Raw genomic sequence first — 21,112 nt, forward strand, 5'->3', positions numbered from 1 at the left:
AACATATATTGGACTATTTGCCATCTAGGGAAAGGGGTGGGGGAGGGGGGAGAAACTGGAACACAAGGTTTTGCAAGAGTTACTGTTGAAAAATTGCATGCATATGTTTTGAAAATAAAAAGCTTTAATAAAAAAAAAAAAAAATTAGAGGCTTCTTGTTCCATTGGTAGGTTCTGAAAAGGTGGTTTTCACCAGGACAGTTTGGATTGGTGGTTTTTGGATTGCTGAGCTCTATCTTCAGAGTCAGACCTAGAAAAGGGCAAATCTGCAGTAAAGGAAGATATCTGCAGACAGAAGCAGGACTGAGAGCATTGGATCAGCAAGGGAGCCTAAGATCTTTCTCTCACTTCCTTGTTCCCTGTAAGCGTCATTGTGAGTCCATTGGGGACATCACTAGATAACCCTTAAACACACCCTTCTCCCAGTCCAATTCTCCTCTCCCTCGATTTTTTGATGAACTTCAGGCAAAAGTAGGGGGAAATACTAGACTCCATACTAAGGGCAGCTGGAGGCGAGATTTCTGTGGACTGTGTCGTGTCCCCTGGAAAAAGGTCCAGGAATAAGATTGCAGAATCTGCCACTTCCGCTCCATCTTCTGGCACTCTCCGGGCCCATCCCGATCCAGTAATTTTCCCAGCTCTTCCCTCCACCAAGAGGTGGGCAACGCTAAAGCGAAGCCTTGGATTAGCGAAGGGAGGGATCTCCCTTGCCCTGCCCCACCTATCCTCGACCTTGACCCGGGGGAAGGGAGGGCGCTGCGGACACTTCCCGCCAAAGCTGGAGGTGTGGCTTGGGGCTGCTGGCCGGAGAGTTGCATAAACGCCTGGCCCCGCCTCCCGAGGCGCCCTCCCGCCGCAGACCGGCCTGGCCCAGCGGCCGGCCATGCTCCCGGGATGCCCCCCCCCCCCCGCGTCCCCTCCCCTCCGGGCCTTGGAACCACGCCTCCGGGGGGGAATGCTAAGGCCGGACCAGGCCGCGGTCCCCGCGGGACCCCGGCCCTTAGGGTCACAGTTGCGCTGGCTTATGGGCTCCTGGGCCCCCTGGCTGCGCTCTGGGTGCTGGGCGGCCGGCGGGCCTCGCGTCCGACAACGGACAGCCTCGTCTTCAGCCTGGCGCTGGCCGGCCTGCGGCCGGCACTCACCTTTCCCTTCTGCGCCGCCGAGTCCGCCCCGGGCTTCCGCTGGCCCTTTGGGGGCCTTCTCGGCGAGGCCGTGCTGACGGGCGCCGTCCTCGGCGTCTCCCTCGTCACCGCTCCCGGCCTCGCGCGGTACTGGATGCGGGCGGTGGCCGCGGGCCCCGGAGCCTGCCTCTGGCCCTCCCGGGCCCTGGGGCCGGGCCTGGCCGCCCGGGCGGCGGGTGCGGCCGTGTCTGCCCCGCCTCGTCTGCCCCGCCTCCCCAGCGTCCGCTGGCCGGCGCAGGGGGTCACGGCGGCCGCTACCTGCGGCTGCTGGCCGTCCTTGGGCGGAGCGCCTGCGGCGGCGGCGGGACAGGGCGGCGGGGCCGCGCGCTCGGCGCCATCCCCGCCGCCCTTTTCTTCTGCTGGCTCCCCAACCACGCCGGCACGCTCTGGGGGTGCTGGTCAAGTTTGGCCTCGTGCCCTGGGACGCCACCTACGGTGCTTCACACCTGCGTCTCCCCCCTCACCGTCTGCCTGGCCGGGAGCAACAGCTGCCTCCACCCCCTGATGCACTGCTTCCCGGGCCCTGGGCAAGGCCCTGGGCAGGGCCCTGGGCAAGGCCCTGAGCGGGCCCGGCTACCTGGGGGGCGGGGCCGAGCAAGTAGCCCTTCAGGGAGGCAGTGGGCTCTCCCCCTCCCCCTCACTCACCTGGCCGGGGGGGGGGGGGGGCGGGGAGAGCGAAGCCCAAATGCTGGGCCCGGGGCCCCTCTTCCATCTCCTTCCCCAGACCCCAGCACCCATGCCGGGAAGGAGTGGTCTCAAATTCCACCGGGCCACGACATCTTTGATCCTTAACCTCCCTCTGGGGTGGAGTATTTGAGTTCAGAGACCCAAGAAAACCTAGTCTCCCATGAGTGGTCGGGCGGGGGTGTGGGGGGAAGGGGGAAGAGTTGTGAACCACCTTTTTGGTCTTCTACCACCTGTTTGCGCCTCACCCCATGGCACCACTGCCATTTCTGGGGAAGCCTTCTTGGCTGCTTAGCCCTTCCTGCTCTTCCTCTGGTGGTACTCTCTTCCCCTTGTAGCCAAAGCTCAAAAGGTGTGGGAGTCTAGGGCCAGTGTCTGTGGCTCCCAACTGGTCCCCTGACTTCGGGCAGTTACAGCAAAAATCCGTCTCCTCTGTCCCTGAACATTCAACGGACAATGCCCGGGGCATGATTTACAGCTGTTGGCTATAAAGGTTCAATCCAATCCCCTCATTTTTACAGATGGGGAAATGGAAGGCTAGATAATATTTAGAAAATGGTGGGAACTGGGTTAGCAGAGTAGCCAATAGGTTGGGGGGAATAATTTTCCACTCGCTTCCTTTGTATACTCCCAAAAGGAAGATCAAAGGAACTCTTAAGATGGTATTTAATTGCCTGAAGACCCTCAAAAAAAAGAATGACAGGAATGTTCACCTACTAAAACAATTGGTGGATTCTTGGGGTGGGGGAAGAGCAAGAAACTGCCAAAGCAGCTAGAAAAATATGTCAAGAAGATATTGTCTACTGATCACAACATGGGAGATTGGAACCATCGAAGCCTTTAAGTTGCAAGGATCTTGGAACAGGGGATGGCAATATCCAATTAGATATAAAGGAGATCCCCTTGTTTTTTCTGTTAGTATGAGACAGGGGCCATTATTGAATACCACAGAATGGCATAGTAGGGGGGACAATCTCCAGGTAGTCCCAAGCTGCATTTCTAATTTTTGGCAAAATGTATAATGTTAAACAGTATCCTAATTTGCCACTTTTTAAGCACTAACTGTAATTGGTGTTTTCGCTTACTATTTAATTTCCTTTTTCCTGCTGAATCCCAAACTCTTATGTTCATTCTTAAATCAATTTAAAATGGAAAATTCTGTGGACCCTTAGGTATTGCTTTTTCTCTAGGCCAGGAGTTCCTCTAAAGGTTACACCTAAGCACCAAGTACCAAGTAGTTCATGTTTCTCTGCTAATTTATGGTAAATAAATGTCATTGATTAAACCAAGGAGGCAGCCATGTGGGTGGGCCTGGGCCTGGACCAGCTAGTATATATTTACCAGAAGAGCAGGGGGGAATGCAGAAGACAAGTAGCCCTAGACTGAGGCCTCTACCTGGGAAGCAGCTGCACTCCTGGCTTCCCCAAAGGGCAGAATAAGAGGTGAGGCAATTCTGCAACAGAAGGGGTTGGATCAAAGGAGGCTTTCTATAAAGGCATGAGGTGGTTGAGACCGGTCTGTAATAACTGCCCAGCACCTTCCTCTAGAGACTATTGCTGTGACCTTGTGCAAGCCATTGACCTGCTCTTGGTCCATTTCCTTATATGTAAAATGGTTAGGACCAAGTGTTAAAGGTCCCAGGAAAAGACCTTTCTAGGGGGACTGGAGCAAACATTATCAGGTTTGGGGCAATTACACTTAAAAAGACTTCAGGAAGAAACCATAGGGTATAGGGTCAAAGAAATAAAAGGATTGCAGATTTCCAGACCCCAAAGGTTTGATGTGTTTTTCCGTCCGTCTCCTTCAAGGCCTCCCCCTGTATTGGGGTACGCTCATTTGTTCTGTGCCTGTTTCTGCTCCTCCGTTCAGCCTCACCCTCAGATTCTGGGTCCTTCAAAGGCACCAGGACGACTGGGAAGGACTCTCTCCTCCCCCTCCCTAGCACCCGAAACATCAGAAACAGGAAGGACACAAGACCAAAAAGGGGAAGTGAAAAGGATCAGCTGCTCCATGGGGCAGAGCTCGTACCAAGAGCAGGCACACTCTGCTTGTGGTGGGGGTGAGAGTCATCTTCCGGAGGTCACCTAAAGGCTTATGGGATGGTGGAGAGTTGGACTAAGAGCATGGCTTTTGTATTCCTGCTATGGGGGGGGGGTCCCCCCAACAGAATCTAAGATTTTTTTCCTTTTGTATCCCCAATGCTATGATACAAAGAAGAGCTAAAGAAATGCTTGTTGATGAATTAAACTGAACTCCATGTGAAAGGACACGATGGCCTGATTATGGATGAACCCCCTCAAGATGTGCAGCTTAGCAGCACAAACCTGGCTAAGTTTTCTCACTGAGAACAACAATCCATAAGGCAGAAGCTGCCCCCAAAGAGAGATTATTTCCTGGTCCAGATATCGCTTTAATTCTCATTTTCCTACATCCAACAAAAATCAAGTCCATGGGATTCCATATCTTTAATTCTGTGTGCTTGGTCTTTTTACAATCAAATCATCAGAAAAGTGCTGGGGCCCAGTGGGGAGGGTATTTGACATTTGCTAATACCCCCCTGGAACCAAAATTCAAGATTGGTTTTCAAACCAGACTCTGAGGCCCCCAGATATTTCCTACACCTCTTTGATGCATTCCCAATTGGCTGAGTGGAGATAGACTAGGGATAGGAGCCAGGAAAGGCTCCCCACCAGTCATATTATGGTGAGCAAGTACTGATGCCCAACCGCACTCCCCAAGTTTCTTCTGAGACATGGGGTAGTTGGAGTCCGCATCTCTAATTGCCTACAATCTTCTTTTAAAAATATAAAACACGTGCAGTCAGCTTTGGTACAAAAAACAAAATGAAACAAAAAGAACACCAAAACATTGTGGTCCCAATGGATCTCCCACCATCACCACTGGTCCCACCCCAATCTCCACTCCAGACACCCTGGACTCCCAAGAGCTACAATGGAGGTTGGAATGAGCAGCATTAGGAGGTCTGTAGTGGGAGGGACACTGCCCTATCCATATCCCTTTTTAAAGGGCTCTGGTAAGTTTGGCCCCCACTTAAGTATGAGGGTAAGGGTTGCTGGGCTACAGGCCAGTAACTGAAGGGTTAACCCCTGTTTGGTCTTCCCTCCCCCCTCCCCCAGTAGTGTTAAAGGGCCAGGTTTTCTGTCCCTTTATGGCTTGGTTCCCTTGTCCCTGGTCCTTTAAGTCCCTCCCTCCCACCCACCTAATAAACAATAAATAAATAAATCTTTCCACATGAGGAGGTGGGGGTGGGGTCTGAAAAATTGGCATCTGTGGTGCTGCTTGTGGATGCTACCAGAAGGCAAATCCCACAGCTTTGTGACCCCCTCAAGCAACCCTGCTCTCCCTGAGTTAGGAGATCCAGGGGTGGGGGCATGTGGGGGACACACAAGAGTCAGCAGTTCTATTAAGTGTCCCCTCACCTATGTAACTTGGACATCCAAAGGTTACTCCCCCAGCTCTTCCATCCCCCAATGATAGCCCTGGAAGGGATCAGGAAGGGGGGGAAGAACCCCTTTAACTTTCTGAGGCAATAGGTTCTCCATCTCGACTCTCACTCTCCTCTGGAATGTCCTGCATTCGGGGGAAATCTACAAAAAGAGAATGTGACCAGTGAGCAGGGCTCCAGAAAAGAATTACCCCACCATCTTCAACATTCCTGCCTCTTGGGAGGCCTGGAGTCAACCAACCACAAATAAAAGAGGAAACTTGCCTCTCAGAGCACCCCTATCCAAAGAGAACTCGACTGCCCTTCTCTCCCCCCCACTCCGCCCACTGGGATCTGGTGGCTTCAGAAGAACTGTAAGCAACACCATTCCAAGGGCCATGAGCGAGTTGAGGCGGTCAGAGGGCCCCTAACGAGTCAGAGACACATGAAGGGACGCCTGACCCTGTTCCCCAGCCCGTCCTGCTGACCTCTGAGTCTCACCTCGGGGGCTATGTGGCGGAGTCAAGCGACTACAGCCCTCCTCCTCGCTCCCGGTGTCGGGATCGCTGCTGTCTTGAAGCCGCTCCTCAGGACTGCCTAGCTCGGGCCCTTCTCTGTCCTCAAAGGTACGGTGAATGGAGCGAGTGGATAAGGGCAGATCTAGGCGGTCGTGGCCTCGGCATATCTGAGGCACGGCCTGGGGGAGGGGGAGAGCACGGGCACGGGAGCCAGAATGACTTTCCGCCCAGCCCCACACAGGGGGGCTCAGGCAACGCAGTGGGAAGCAGGTCCAAGCTCTACCGTGCTCTCCCACTTCTCGCCTCTGCCCCCCAAATCAAACCCTTTTCCGGGAAATACCCAAGGACTCCGTTCAGAACCACCACTCCATTTCTCCATCTCCCGGGATGGAAGACATGTCCAGTCTAGGCCCTAGCCGAGCAAGTGCCCCCGCATCCCCCAGTCACATTCGCCCCCCCACGCCTGTGCGCCGGCGGCCTCTTCCCACAGCGCAACGGAGGGGCTCTGCTCACCTGGGAAGGGGGGGTGAAGCTCAAGTAGAGGGCGTCCCCTGCAGGGAGGCTGCGGCGCCGGGGGTCCAGAGGCCGGCGGGCCCAGGGAGCCTCGGCTGGGAGAGGCTCTGTCTGGCCCAGGGCCGCCAGCTGCCTCCTGGCCTCTTCAGCCTCCCGCTCCAGCCGGGCCCGGGCCTGCTCGCTCTCCCGAAGCCGAGCCTCCAGGCCGCCTGCCTCGGCAGCCCGCTCCTCCCCCTGACGCCGGCAGCGGCGGAGCTCCTCTTGCAGCAGGGCATGCTGCCGCTGCAGCAGGGCCAACTCTGTGGCCTGCTTCTCGGGGGCCACGGGGGCGCCTCCGGGCCTGCTCGCCTCCCCATCTCGGGAGTTGGCCCGGGACAACACCAGCTTCTCCCGTCGCTCAGGGCCCTCCGACAACCTGGCTTCCATCAAGGTGTCCTGCTGAGCCACCGCTGCCTGGGTGGGGTGAGTGATGAGGATGTTTGGGTTACAACTCTCCTGCCAAGCAGCCAGCCGGTCACAACTTCCCGAGACACCCAGACTACGAGTGCAGACAGAGGGTCTGCCCGTCTCCCGCCTCCATGAACCGGCTCTCCGTTCTGAGGTTACTTCCCTTCTGGAGTCAGACTTCCTCCCACCACGCTAGGCCCCAGTCAGCCTTCACTTACCTGAAGGCCATGGAGAAGTCCATACAAGTTGACTAGTCGCTGCAGGGCCTCCTAGGGACAAAAAAGTGGTGGGGAGGAGGGGAGGGGAATAAGACACATGCATTCAGATCCAGAGTTAAATGAGCGGTCGAGGGGAACATATCAGTTAGTCTCAGAGAGCTAGTACCTCTTGACATCACCCTAAATTAGGCTCTAATTGCTTTAATGGTCATGGGCCTTGATTCCCCCAATCCTTCTGTCATCAATCCTGTTACCTTGCTCTCTCAACTTACCTCCTGAGGAGATCTCAACTGGTTCCCATTTCGATCCTGCAGTGAAAGGGAAGAATGGGGAGTTAAGAGACTGTTCAGGTGTTGGCTCCTTAGCCCTCCATGGCACTGCCCCCAGCCTCCAGAGACCCCAGATGAACACGGGCCTGTCCTCTATTCCCCAGCCTGGCCATATCCCAAAGGACTCACCCTCTGACTGGAGTCTGAGTCAGCTCTGCTGAACTCAATGGACCCATTGAACGTTCTTGTTTCACCATCTATCAAGGGAGAAGAGAAAAGAGATGGGCCCAAACTGCTGGCCCAGTGGAGAGAGTGCTGGAAGAGCTGAGTCTAGAGCCCACACCTGATGTGAATTAGCTGGGTGAGCCTGGCTCTGCTGCATGATGTATATTAACACCTCTAACATCGACCTCACAGACTTCCTGAGAAACCCCAATGAGGCCTCGTAAATGCCTGCCGCTTATTAATCACTTCTCCCCCCTCTCCAACTTTGGTCCCTTCCCATTTTCTCCCTTTAACTGCTCCCATTTGGTGACAGCCTCCCCCCAGTCCTGCCTACTTCCCCTGCCAGTCCCCCAGTGCCCTTGGCCCTGCACTCACTCGTAGTCACCCCAGGGCTGGTGTTGCCACCACTGTCGGGCTCCAGGGACAAAGTCGACTCCCGTGGGGGCAGAGGCAGATCTAGCCCAGGCCCAACTAACAGGTCCTTCAGATTTTCCACTGGGGGAGGAAAGAAAAGAGAAGGTAAGAAAAAGCGGAGCCAGGGACTGAACACAAGGGGAACGAACCCTAGCGCCTAAGCATCAAACAGCCAGGGGAATGTCAGGAAAATGAAGAGGCACAGAGGGAGCGAGCGTGGCCCTTCCAGGCCATTAGGGATGAGGCAAAAGGCACTGGATTCACGCCTGTGCGTGTTCAGCTGTCTGGAGGTCACACTGTATTTCAGAGGAAGTACATCCAGGCTGCCCTGAGAGCTCTCCTACCTTCCCGGATAGCATCCTGCAACAACCTCTCCCCACGAGGGGATTCTAGGGATTCAGAGCGGAAGAGGCCACGAGGCAAGGTGGGCAGCGGCCCGCCACCCCCTCCATCTTCTTCTGCCTGGAACTGGGTCATCTCAGCAAAGAGTCCCACCTTCTCTTGCAGCAGCTCCACCAGTGCCCTGTCCTTCTGCTGCAGCTCCGCTGAAGACACAGGGCAAGCAGGGAGGGAGAGACAAAGGGCAAAGAGGGTGAGAGGAACCAAGCCAGAAGGCTCCAGGATGAGCAGGAGTCAGGGGCCGAGTGGGGGCAGAGGGAAAGAAGCTAGAGAGACAAAGTGAGTATCCGTCAGTTGGGAAACGGGTGAACAAATTATGGCATCTGAATTAATGGAATATGACAGCACCACAAGAAAAGATGATGGATTCTGAGAATTTGGGAAGACTTGTATAAACTGATGCGGAATGAAGTCCGCAGAACCAGGAAAGCAAGTCTGAAAGATCAGTGCAAGTACCACAACCGACGAAACATGCTTCCCACCTCTTGGCCGAGAGCTAACAGATTAGATGTGAAGGAGTTGTGTTTTCAGAGATGGTCAATGTCTGGATTTGTTTTGTTTTGCTCCACTTGTCCCAAGGGAGGACTGCTATTTGTGGAGGAGGGCTCTGAGTGGGAGCACTTGGGAGGTGATGATTGAGATGGAAAAAAAATGGAATTCTAGAGTGGGACAACCCAGGGCATGGCATGAGAAGAGTATAATGCTCACTTTTGATCCTGCGAAGATAGGCCTCATCTTCTGTTTCAATCAAGGGGAAGTCCTCTCTGGATGGACACCTATGATGGAGATGGGGTTAATCAGAGATGAAGGTGGGAAAGGATCTAGAGGCCCAAAGTGAAGGTTGATCTATGACCTTTCACATCTGCTATTTCCTCTCCCCAGGACACCACCCACATGAACTATCCTCAACTTTGGTTCTACCATATTTCCCTCTTCTAGGGAGTCTTTCCAGACTGTCCAACTCTAGTCTTGGTTACGCTCAGTCAATTTTGTTTTAAGAAATGAGGTAGAACTACTCTGGGCTCTAAACAGTCCCCCCTCAAATCTGTACAAATACAACAAACACTGCCTGCTGACATGCATGGAGAGGCAGACTCGAGCCTTCTCTTCAATACTCACACACGCACACTCTGCTGGATGACACGGATCCAAGTGTTCCGGTCCTCTCTGGAGGCTGTGTGGACCTCATACATTTCAGGGGGAGCAGCACTGATCAGAAACATCCCCTTTTCCTGGTTGGCAATGTCCCGAACAATGAGGTTCTGCAGTGAGATTATTGCTGGCTTGTCCTGACAAAGAAAGACAAGAGAAAAGAGGAGTGAGCAAGAGTCCTGGCATCTAAGACTTCCTAGAAAGTCTGTCTCTTCAAACTGCTTAAAAATCTGTCAGAAGTTGAGTGGGGGGCCGGGGTGGGAGGTGTTGAGAAGCTGGCATTTTGACAATTCAAAGGAAAAAATGGACTCTGAAGACTAGGATTTCCCTAGAGTTGAGGTGTCTCTCTGACTGAGAGATAGGAGAGGAGAGATATGGTCTTACCAAGGCAGGAAAGATGTATTTCTGGTCCTTCTCCTGAAGAAACACTAGCACATCTGTCATCAACAGCATCAGCACATCTGGCAGGAGAGTTGACAAGTCAGCAACAGATGAACTAGAAACCTGGTTTCCTTTTTCTTTCACCTTGGACCAGTCTTGCCTCATTAGGTGATGGCTTCTAACTCCTCTCCATCCCCCCGATCTTTGCCTTTCCTTTTAAATTCCTCAAATATTCTTCCTATATTTCAGAAATGGGAATGGGATTTGGGGAGGGCAGGCAGAAGGTAACTTGTGGAATTTCAGATTCATCTTGAGTTGGAAGGACACTTGGAAGGATCATTAAATTCATTCTATCATTCTGGAGAGGATGCCTGATGCCCCAGCCAGTCTATCTGCTATATTCAGAGTCTCCATTCCTTTTTAGACTGCATTTCCCATACTTTCCAACTCACTCTGGTCCTTTTTGAGACCTAACCTAAATCCCTCCTACTGCAGCATATGCCTACACCCTCTTGTTTTACAGTCAGTGGAGAACAGCAGGTCCCTCTCTACTGCAGAACTAACCTTTACAGACTCTAAGATGCTTAACAAATCTTACTGCCACCACCCCCCAATTTCAGATTGATCTTCAGGCTAAACAATTCCATCTTTCTTCAGTCCTACAGTTCCCTTTTGCAGTCTTTTCCAGCTCTCTCCTTTGACCTTTTCTTCCCATTCCTCTGACTTTGGGGGCTTTCAGGAGACAAAGGTCAATCCTATAAAATTGGGAAGTCAGCTCAAATGTGAGAAATCTTCCTCCTGCCCTTAGGGACCTTTGGGCATGGCAGGGAGAAAGGGAGGTGTTTTGTTGAATACTTCAGAAAATAAAGCTCTCCAGCCTTGCTATTTTTAACCTCCATGGTTTATATTCTTAGTTACTGCGTGGGAGGGATGGGAGAGGGGAGTGGAAGGAAGGAGGAGGTTGGTGAAGACTGACAAGATCCAAGGCAGAAGCTTGAAAGTTTTATAAAGGGGTACAAAGGTCCAGTTTAGCTCTGGTGAAGCCAATTTGAACCAATGAGAATCTGTTCTCATTAAAACCAATGCTGAGGAAGAGGAATGGGGAAGCCTGCCCTCATTCCCCCACTGGAGGCACTCTGCTTTGTCCATTCTTGTCTTTCCTCTGCCCTCCTCCAGAAGATCAACCCCCAAAAGCCCTCTCAGCACTGAGATTTTAAGGGAGACTTTTTTTTTCTATACATCTGTGTTTCTCTCTCTCTCTGCAACTGGGACCTCCCCAAGGTTTCAGTTCTGCCTCAGAAGCATGTGCATTCCAGTGGGGTCTCTAATAAACTATGAAGCTCTCAGAGGGCACTTTATTTCTCAGTTAACAATAGGAACAAGAACCTTAAACTTATTTAACTCTTCCTCTAAGGTTATCTCCCAAGTAGGACATGAACTGCCTTTCCTGCTATATCAGGTCATAAGCCACAAGGTCAGGGAGAACTGACCTTTGAAACGTCCTGTGGCTGTCTTCCAGAGCAGGCAACCATCGTGGAGCAGTTTTCGACGCAGAAGCTCTTCTCGGCCAAAGGGACCCTTGCCAGGCACTGGGGCCTGGGCACGGGGGTCTGTGCGCCCATAGATCTCCTGCAAGCGAGCTCCCTTCTCCAGCTCATGTACCTCCTGGTCTACTGCTGACAGCAGCTCTTTCACCAGACCTAAGGCTGTTGTCAGGTCCCGATGCTCCTCTTCATTGCCTGGGGACAGCAAGAAGAAGTAGTAAGGAGAAAGTCTCCTTCCAAGCCACCCTCGCTGTATTTACCTGGCCCGGCCCAACCTTCCTCACCACGGGAATGCAGCAGAATCCGGTCGATGAGTACGGGGTACTTGGTGATACGCTGGGTTACTAGCAAGATACACTCCTGCACCCCATGTCGCCGGAGCACTGTAGAGCGGGTCACCTTCTGCAGAATCAGAAGAAACAAAGGTCAAATGGGGTAGGATTTGTTGGGGCAGAACAGACAGGACAGGGTCAAAGACAGAGAGGTCCAAGATGGTCAATAGACTTTCCAATCCCCAAGACCTTAGTTGACCCCTGATGACATATAAGCTAAGGAAGCACAAAGTTCTGAGAGTTAAGGATCAAATGGGGTTCTAGGTAGAGGTCATGGCAGTCTTACTCACTCTGATGAACTGTTGGAAGCGCTTATCCCGAGCATACAGTTCCTTGTAGAGTTTCAGTGCCTTGGTGTGACGGCTACAGAACTCAGAATAGGCCTTCCGCATCTGCTCTGCACTGGAGCCTGAGAACTAGGCAGAGAGATGGCGTCACAAACCCGAGACCCATAACATGTGGACTTTCTACTTCTAACGGAGTCTTTGCTTTCCCTAACTCTTTTCCTGCAATCCCTGAGGATGCAAAACAAAAACAAAAACAAAAACAAAAACAAAAAACCCACCTCTCGCTGTCTCCACAGCCTGTTCCTACCTCTCTTCAGCAGGCCCTTCCCTCTCTTCTCCTCACCTGGCCAATAAGCAGATCCCCAAGCCGGTGGATGACAAAGTTGCGGGTACTGCCCGGGCAAAGGGCCTGGCGTCGGCGCTCCAGCAGTTGGCTGAGGAAGCGGGTGTGGATGTCGCTGAGCTCGTCCACACAAGGGAAAAGGCCCTGCACCAGGGCTGGATCCAGCTGCAGCTCCTCCAACAGCCCCGTTCGGAAGAGGCGGGTCATGATCTTCAGCGTCCTCACGTGGTGCAGCTCGGTCTGGATGAGCTCTGGGTAAGGCAGGCCAAAGTGTCAGTCAAGGAGCAAGGGGGCAGGCCCGTTGACCTTATAGCATTTTGTATCCTTGTCTGTTATAGGCCATAATAGTGATGATGATAATATTTACAAAAATGCTTTTAAAAAGCAAAGTGTTTCATATCCATTTCTTACTTGAGTGTCACAAATAAGAACTGATTCTCTATACTTAAGGTAGGAATCATTTTATGGATGAGGAAACAGACTTTAAGGGAACTGCCAAGGGTCTAAGAGAGGATTCCACTCTCAGTTTTCCAGTCCAGCTCTCTATCCACCATGTCATGAAGCTTGTAGCTAATCGGTTTATGGTTTCAGAGACCTTAAACCAGAAGAGACCTCAACCTCCTCATTTTATACATAAAGAGACTAAGGCCTTGCCCAGGTCTCCCTACATCACACAGTCCTTCTTCAAAAGATCGGAATCCTTCATAGTACTGAGCAGAGTCCTAGGCCCACAGCAGGGTTTCACCAAAAAGCTGGTGGTTCCCTGAGCTGAATTAAAAAGACAGAAGAGTCAAAGAGAGAGCCTTGCCTAGAAACCAAGTACACACTGGGGAAGCAGCTCAGAGGCCAATGAGTCTGCATAGAAAGGGGTCTTTGGTATCAGGAGAGGAAGACTCAACAGGATGTGAGGAAGGGAGGACATGTAGCGCGAGTTCCTGGTCTTGATGGCATAAGGAACCTGCGAAGCTTCCTCAGCCCTGGGGCCCCTGCTTACCATAGATGACATCCTGACGCTTCATCACCTCTTTTTTGTGCTGCTGTAGGAAGCTACTGTCTACTGCCAGACTCCAGGAATCCGCTGCAAAGTCCTTCTCATCTGTCTCAAAATCACTCATCAGTTCATTGTAAATCACCTCAGCACCTGGAGAAAAGCATGAGGGAGCCTCAGAGCAGAGGCCTCTCCCCAGAGCCTGGATCCCGGTCTTCTGAGGCCCCGGGCCCTCCCAGGCAGGACCTCCTCTCGCCCAGCTTTTCCATTGCCTCTCTTTACCCTCATCAATGAGAGACTCCACAGACAGTGTGCGGTTTCGCATGTTGAGCGAGTCTGTAGACTGAGAGAGGATCCTTCGAAGGCCCAAGGGGGACTCATCATTGAAGTGCCTAAAGGAAAAGAGCATATTGATTTCAACTGAAGGAAACTGAGGGGAAACACTGGAGCCCTAATTTGCTCTTCTCTAATTCCTTAGTCAGCACAGGAGAGATCTCCACCATCTTCCTAACAAAAAAGGAAGCCAGGAATGCTTCTGGCATCAGTCTTTTTGTTTTTTTGGGGGTGTGTGTGGAGATTATTTTATTTAATTATCTAATAAAATTTTACAACATTTAATAATATCAGTTTATATAGCTAAGTACATTTTCCCACTTTTAGGACTGAAAAGGGACAAGTGGTTAGTGCTCGTTTTGCTTATATATTTATCTAAAGTATCATAATTTAGTCAATTAATGTTACACTTAGCAATAATTCTACTTCCCTATGAATGTAGACAAGGAAGGGACCCAAGAAGCCATCTTACTCAGCCCTTCATTTTCACAAGTAAGAAACTAAGATCTGGTATAGTCTTACCACTTGTCTAGACAAATACTCCTTTTCCCAACAGCTCACCCAGCAATGTTGGTGGTGGAGACGCTCTTAGACAGGGAGAGGGAGGACCGGCCTCGCCGAGAGCCAAGGAGAGACTGGCGGAAGCTGTCTGAGGGGTAGATGGCTGAGCTGGGGCGCTCCCGGATGGTGGCTGTGGGAATAAGGAAGTAGGGAAACCCCAGCTTGGATAGTGAGGAAAACAGGGGAGGCTATCCCCACCCCACCACATACATCCCCAACAAAAGGCAGGGTGTAGGTCACCCTCTTTCTTAACACTTGTTAGGATGGGGGCGGCCAGGTGGAGCAGTGGGTAGAGCACCAGGCCTGAAGTCAGGAGGACCTGAGTTCAAATCTGGTCTCAGATACTTAACACTTCCTGGCTGTGTGACCCTGGGCAAGTCACTTAACCCATTGCCTCAAAACCAAAACAAACAAAAAATAAAAAGCACTCATTTGGAGCCCAGGGTCCCAGCCCTCAGCCTGGCCCAGGAGGAAGCCGGAGGGCAGCCCTCCAGGACTGCCACTGTGAGGGAGGGAGCGGCCTGAAGGTGGCAGCAGAGCACAATCTTGGGCGCCAGATGGGGAGTGGGATGGGGGTCGTACTTACTCTTGCTCCTCAGGGAGACGGACTGCAAAGCAGTGCTGTTCTTGAGCAGGGCAGCTTTCTGTTGCTTTAGGGCAGCAGGGCAAACAGAGAACATCCGTTACCCAACAGGCAGAGAGCTAGTTAAGTGGCCCCTGGGCTGATGCTGGAGTAAAGGTCCACCTCTCCCAGGGAAGCCTGAGATGGGAAAGCACACTGCCCAGAGAAGCTCCTAGTAGGCGGAGAAGGGCCCTGGGAACTCGGAGGGAAGCCTTCCCCCCTCCTGCCTGGGCTGTCCCGGGGAGGTCGGAGGAGAATTTGAGAGACTACACCCCAGCTTAATCTCCATAGGGTCAGGGCCTTCTCGGGAACCCCTGCACTTGCTCCCTGCCTTCTCACCTTCTGCTTGACCTTGGTGCAGTTGGCAAGAGCATCTTTACAGCGGTTATGGATAGTCACGTTACAAGCTGAAAGACAGGATGATGAGGGTGAAAGGAAGGGACAAACAGGCACATTATGTGTGCTCCCTTCCACAGGAAGACAATCCCACCCACCACTGTCCCTCACCCCAAGTTCTTCCTCTACTCCCCCTCTTTGGGTCTCAGCCTCCTGTTCCATCATTTCATAAAGAGAAGGATGAGGAGTGCCCTCACCTGCCCCCACAACCTATTTGGCTCCCAGTCAATAAGGAATAAATGGAGAAGGGAACAAGGACTGGGGGCTTAGCTCAAAGCCGCCTGGGGGGACACAGCGAGGGGGTGGCCTACTGCGGGGCATCCTGGGGCTGGGCACTGAACACAAAGCCAGCTGGGAGACAGAGAGCTCAGAGCCGTGGCGACTGCAAAGGCAGCCAACAGGCACCAGCATGGGAATAGGGGAAGGGCCGTGGCCACAGAGCTTTCTTCAGGCCTAAGCACCTCCAAGGTTAGGCGGAGGAAGGACCTGGACCTCAGCGACCTCTAGGGTCCAACCTGGGCTTCCACATATTTCTCGTTCCTTCCTTCACTTGGTTCCTACCTTTAAGAACTTGGCAGAAACCTGCCCGCCCAGGACTCAGACCCTGGCAGCCCAGACTTCCCAAAGGGACAAACCCATACTATCTGCCTCTCCCTGGCCCCGGGGAACAGCAGGCAGACAGGAGGGCAAGGACACCGAAGCAGGGCTGGTCAAAGAGTCCAGCCTAAGAACGAGACAGTCCAGCCCTCTCCTCCATCATACACTCTGCCTCCTCCAGCTTCCTCTTCCCCACCCCAACCCACTGCACCAACACCGGAAACTCTGCTAACTCCTTCAGACAATAGCCAGAACCCTGCTCACTTCCACAAATACAAGGCAAACAGGGTGGGGCCAGGGGAAAGGAGGTGCTGGGCAGGAGAAGATAGGTATTGGAGGAGTTTTGTCCCCTCCAGAAAGCCTTCTTCCAACCCCCATCCCCTTGGTGTCTCTGGATCGAACCTCCGCATTCCACCTGCTCCCAAAATAGTGCCACCCGCCTCTCTCTGTTCCCGTGGTAACAGGCTTCCGGATTGGGAATTTTCTCAGGATCTCTGGAGGGATCTAGATTGGGGATCCCTTCTCACCTCCACAGCCCTCTGCCACTTCCCACCTGAACTAGGGAAGAGGTCGGGGAGGTCTCCTAAATTCTCCTCATAATGTCCCTTCCCTAAAATCCATGGGCACTAAGAATTAAGAGCTGAAGCTCCCCCCCTCAATACCAGAATGAAAAGCCCTTTTCAGTGCATCATTTCCAATCCAATCCTTAATCAAAACCATTTTTTGGCTCCCATATTTTTTTGAGGGGAGAGGAAACCTAGGAAGCAAGGCTAAGTAGTTATCCTTTAAGGCTTTTCTAGGGGTCTCAGAGAGAAGGGGAACCTTCTTGATTTGGAACGACTTTTAAGGTTTAGGAGGACAGAAGTGCTCACATCACAAACCTGATGTGCCCTCCCTCTAGCACAATGGAGCTGGACTAGAAATTGGGGAAAATGGGAACCCATAATCCCATTTCTTTCTCTAGACAGATATCTCAAATCCTTTCTCAGCTTAAATGAACAAGAAGGCAGGGGCAAATGAATACTGGAATCCTGACTCCTAGTCTTCTCTAGGGGATTGACAGGGACAGCTGCAAAGTTGGCAGTTTTCTAGTTCCACCCCCTACAGCCCCACATTCCTTCTCTTCCTTCATCTTATTCCCCCCACTCTTCCAGCTGTTCCTGGGACAGATGTTACAAAATTGAGAACCCAAGGAGGAGAAAAGTCACTGGGGGGGGGGGGGGGGGGGAGGGGAGAGTTGCAGAAGGAAAAAGCCAGAACAACAGCTGCAGGGGAGATAGCCCACCACATGTTTCCTTTCCCCACCTCCCTCTGATATCCTTTTCTGACATATTCCCACAGCTACCCACTCCTCAGAATAAGAGAGGATAGAAGCATCTGACCCTAGTGATTAAGAATTTACAGAAACAGAGAATTTAAAGGTCAGAGAAGGAAAGGAGAGGCAAAGACATAGGGGCCAGATAAGGGCAAGCTAGTAGCACACCTCAGGATCTTGGTAACTTACTTGGGCAGATAAGGGCTTCCTTGGCCGTGATGCTTTTGTTACAAGCATAGCACATCGTCATGCCCGATACAGAGATGGTGGTGAAAAGGTGCCCATTGGTATAGCGGGCATCCTTGGCTTCTTTCATCTTCTCTTTTTCCCGGTTCTGTAAGGAAGATGAAAAGAGGGAATCAAGCTAGAGAAGACCTGGGGCAGAATACCGAAAGGTCTAGAGAGAGAGATAGGCTCGTGGTTATTGGTGATCAGAAGGTCCTGCCTGAGGGCTGCCAAAAAAGAGAGCAATTTGGAGCAGTGATTCCTATCCAAGGAAGCTAAGGAAGTAACTGCCCAGAAGGGCCTCCATTTATCTTCCAACCACTGGGGACTTGATCCCAAAGGAGTCACTTCGGTCCCCCTACCCACCTGGCCCCGACGGCTTGGCTGCCTCCGATTGCCACTCATCTTTTCTGCTCTGGTCGTCACAGTCCTCACCCCCAGTCCACCCTCACCCCCAAGGCCTGGGCTCTCCTCGTCCCCTTGAGCTTCTGTGTTCCCTCTGCTGGGAGAAGATGCGCAGAGAAGAGGGAAGTGCAGGCAAGGCAGAGGATGCCAGCTCACCAACTCAGGGAGTTAGCTCCTCTTATAACCATGACAACCAGTGTCAGAACCGCCGTCACTGTGGCAGCCACAGCAGGGGGAGCAAGGAGATTCCCCTGATCAGACTGGGAGGGGGTGGGAGTCCCACCCCCAAGACCAGAAGGCAGAATCTTCAAGTACTGACCCCACCCCATTAGAACTAGACTCTTTCACCTCCCCCAGACAGGATTTTTCCTAAGGGATGGAGGTGGGGTCACAATATCTATCCCCCTGTCTCTAGGCAAGATGAACCTTTTTTTTTTTAGACAACCAATTTGGGACACTTTTTCTTTTAGATCTAGGTCTAGGAAAAGAAATTCTGAAATCTCCCTTGCTTATGTCATAAAGTCTGTCCTAGAGTCTAACTTTTATTCCTTTTACCAAATTAACTCTTTCCTTTCCATTTTACCCTCTTCAGAGAGAAGAATCCCTTTCTTTATTCCTCTGAAGTTTTTTAAGCCCAGAAATTTCTTTCTGCTGTCTAATCTAAATCCCTTCTCCATGACTACATTAGTTTTAACTTCATAGATATGCAAGAAAATATAGTCTAATCCTTCCCTATATGTATATGTACCAACCTACAAAATTAATCAAGTCTCAAATGCTAGATACTCTCAACTTTCTTTTCAACCTCATTTCTTATATTTCCCCAGAGATTAAAAATTGACAAAGTAATTTCATCACTGTAACCTTATGAGATAGGTACCATAAGTATTATCTCCATTTTTAAAGATGAGAAAAACGAGGTTCAGGGTAAAGGAATTCGTCCAAGGTCACAGAGCTGATAGAGTTCAAATGTGAACTCAAATCTCTCTTGATTCCAGAAGGGCTGTTTCACTATGGCACACTGCCTAATCGATTTTCCAAACTCCTGATTCAGAGAATTTCCTCGTTCTGAGACAATCTCCTCTGAATTCTCATCTATCAATCTCCAGTACCTTATGCCTCCCAAAGAGCCAGTGAAGATGGAGAAATGAGAGCACCATCACTCCTATATATCTATATATCCTAAGAAACTCCTAAAGTGGTCTCCTAAATTTGATCCCAGAATCTCTCCTTTAGACTTAAAGCAAAGGATCAAAGGAGAGTGGAAAATGCCAATCCCTCGAGAGGCATCATAATATAAAAGGAAAAACGCTGACTGGATCTGAGGGCAGGAAAAACCCAGACTGAACCTTCACCTCAGACATTAACTGTGAAGAGAGACATTAAAACAGAAGGCTGGAGATACAGTCCGGAGTTTTCCTTACTCGCAGATATGACCACATTGCTCCTTAGCTCAAAGATCTTCAGTGACTCTCCATCTGCCCAGTCAAGTTTCAAGTTCCACTGAGTGGCATTTAAGGTCCTAGACTTTCTCTTTCCAGCTCCCAACAGGGTAGAAAACTCTCCAGGAAAGTTAATTTCCACTATCCCTCACAATTACCCTTAGGAAATAGGTTCTAGGTTTCCTGGTGTTCCTTTTCTTATTCAGATTTTTCAGAGGAGGAAATTAAGTCTCACAGCGGTTGAACTACAGGCTCAGAAACCCAGAGCAAGTAATAAGCTGGAGGCAAAATTCAAACAGAGGCTTTACATAAAGCTAAATCCAAGGAGTCTCTAAACCACATTCCATCTTAAAACACTCAATACTCAGGTCAAACTAAATTTCTTTCCTACACATCACCTTTACTCAGTCCCAGTACTTCCACCCAGATTATTTCCCAGGCTTAAAATATGCTCCCTGCCTCATCTAGTGAATATTTAATCATTTTTTAAAGCTTGACTCAATTGCCCCTTCCTCCCCACCCATTAAACCTTCCCCAAAATAAAGATAATTCTTTCATGGGCTTTTGAACTTGAACCTAGTTCAATCCTTTCATTTTCTGAATGAGGAAAGTGACGCCCCGAAAGATTATGTTATTTGTTCAAAATCCTAGAAGGTGGTATGTGCCCAGCTGGGATTCAAATCCACGTTTTTTCTAACTCCAAATTCAGCAGGTTTTCTATATACAATGCTGCCTTCTCCCAAAAACCTCATTTCACTTTTATATTTTCCTAATGTATTTCATATGTATTACTGTAGCAAACAAAAATCATTCTATTTTATCTTATTAGACTGTAAGCTCCATGAAGGCAGGGCTACATCTTATATTAAATGCCGTCAAAATATTCCAAGCAGCACACATGTACACATACACATACACACCAGAAAAAGGAAAAAACAAAACAAAACAACTTTTTAATATTCCATGTGTGGAAAGGCTTGGGGAAGAGGTACTTTATTCTATTTCTTGTAGGACTGTACAAACTTTTTGGACAGCAATATGACTATCTATAATGACTCAAAGAACTGATCATACAGTCTGACTGTTAAGATTTTATCCTAAAAATAGCATATATATATATATATATATATATATATATATATATATATATAGGAACCTGTTTTGATTAACTTTTAACCTTCCTTAGCACCTAAGGTAGAATGCTATGACCAAAGCAAACTTTAGATGAATGTCAGGTATAATTAAGGACTCAAAGCAAGATTCTGGAAAAACTCATTTAGAGGGATTATATTGTTTAGGTTCCCAGTCCAAATCCCCCTAGCACAGAGAAGGTTAACTGGGAAGGTGGCTATAATTCCTGGTGTTCTTGAAGTTTTGAGTCAGAAGCAGGGGCTGTATAAAGGCACAAGACTTGAATGTGGGATTCCACTAAACATTCCTGAGACATCCTAGAACATTATCTCTCCCTTTCCTTTCTCTAAAAGGTCGCCCATATTTGGCCAGAATCAAATAGTCAAGGAGACAAGTCACCAATCCCATATATCCTGCATCTATTGAGATTATCATATCATTTGTTGGGTTTTGTTACTGATATGGTAGATTACGGCAATAGTTTTCCTGATATTGGACCAGCCCTGCATTCCTGATATAAATTCCACTTGGTCATAGTGTATTATACTGCTGATAAACTGAACAGTCCCATATATCCTCTCCACTTCTGGCCTCTTTTCCAAACCTCACTATCTCTTCCTGTTCTCTTTTCTTAATCCCCCTTTACTCCTCCTATCTTCTTTTGTCTTTATTCCTTTCCTTCCCTTCCTCCTCAGTTCCTATCTATCATTTTTTTAAAAACTCTACTTCCCCCTACCCACACCACA

The 21,112-nt window shown here is 50.3% G+C and overlaps 2 protein-coding genes across 10 annotated transcripts in view; one reads left to right on the top strand and one right to left on the bottom strand.

The window, feature by feature from the left end:
* Positions 1–805: 805 nt before the first annotated feature.
* Positions 806–1,972, top strand: RXFP4 (relaxin family peptide/INSL5 receptor 4). The gene is given in 4 exon segments (XM_031968677.1): positions 806–1,448; positions 1,451–1,568; positions 1,571–1,613; positions 1,615–1,972. Coding segments are annotated over 4 exon segments (1,074 nt in total). The 5' UTR covers positions 806–893.
* A 2,278-nt stretch (positions 1,973–4,250) lies between these two features.
* ARHGEF2 (Rho/Rac guanine nucleotide exchange factor 2) overlaps positions 4,251–21,112 on the bottom strand; it is a 41,399-nt gene continuing 24,537 nt past the window's right edge. For 7 of the 9 annotated variants that reach the window (XM_031966744.1, XM_031966745.1, XM_031966743.1 and 4 more), the window contains 21 exons: positions 17,353–17,497; positions 15,195–15,262; positions 14,820–14,883; positions 14,234–14,363; positions 13,622–13,731; positions 13,346–13,492; positions 12,352–12,602; positions 12,012–12,137; positions 11,674–11,791; positions 11,336–11,584; positions 9,849–9,925; positions 9,432–9,601; positions 9,021–9,088; positions 8,258–8,458; positions 7,875–7,994; positions 7,464–7,531; positions 7,278–7,313; positions 7,006–7,056; positions 6,341–6,793; positions 5,811–6,006; positions 4,251–5,472 (listed from right to left, as the gene is read on the bottom strand). In XM_031966744.1, coding sequence (XP_031822604.1) covers positions 5,399–5,472; positions 5,811–6,006; positions 6,341–6,793; positions 7,006–7,056; positions 7,278–7,313; positions 7,464–7,531; positions 7,875–7,994; positions 8,258–8,458; positions 9,021–9,088; positions 9,432–9,601; positions 9,849–9,925; positions 11,336–11,584; positions 11,674–11,791; positions 12,012–12,137; positions 12,352–12,602; positions 13,346–13,492; positions 13,622–13,731; positions 14,234–14,363; positions 14,820–14,883; positions 15,195–15,262; positions 17,353–17,497 — 2,922 coding nt within the window. In that variant the 3' untranslated portion in view covers positions 4,251–5,398. Of the gene's footprint in view, positions 5,473–5,810; positions 6,007–6,340; positions 6,794–7,005; positions 7,057–7,277; positions 7,314–7,463; positions 7,532–7,874; positions 7,995–8,257; positions 8,459–9,020; positions 9,089–9,431; positions 9,602–9,848; positions 9,926–11,335; positions 11,585–11,673; positions 11,792–12,011; positions 12,138–12,351; positions 12,603–13,345; positions 13,493–13,621; positions 13,732–14,233; positions 14,364–14,819; positions 14,884–15,194; positions 15,263–17,352; positions 17,498–17,754; positions 18,423–21,112 lie in introns of those variants that run through there. The other 2 variants (XR_004233916.1, XM_012548210.3) reach the window with 2 other exon arrangements.

This window comes from Sarcophilus harrisii, chromosome 4, assembly GCF_902635505.1.
Source record: "Sarcophilus harrisii chromosome 4, mSarHar1.11, whole genome shotgun sequence".
Classification (NCBI taxonomy): domain Eukaryota; kingdom Metazoa; phylum Chordata; class Mammalia; order Dasyuromorphia; family Dasyuridae; genus Sarcophilus; species Sarcophilus harrisii.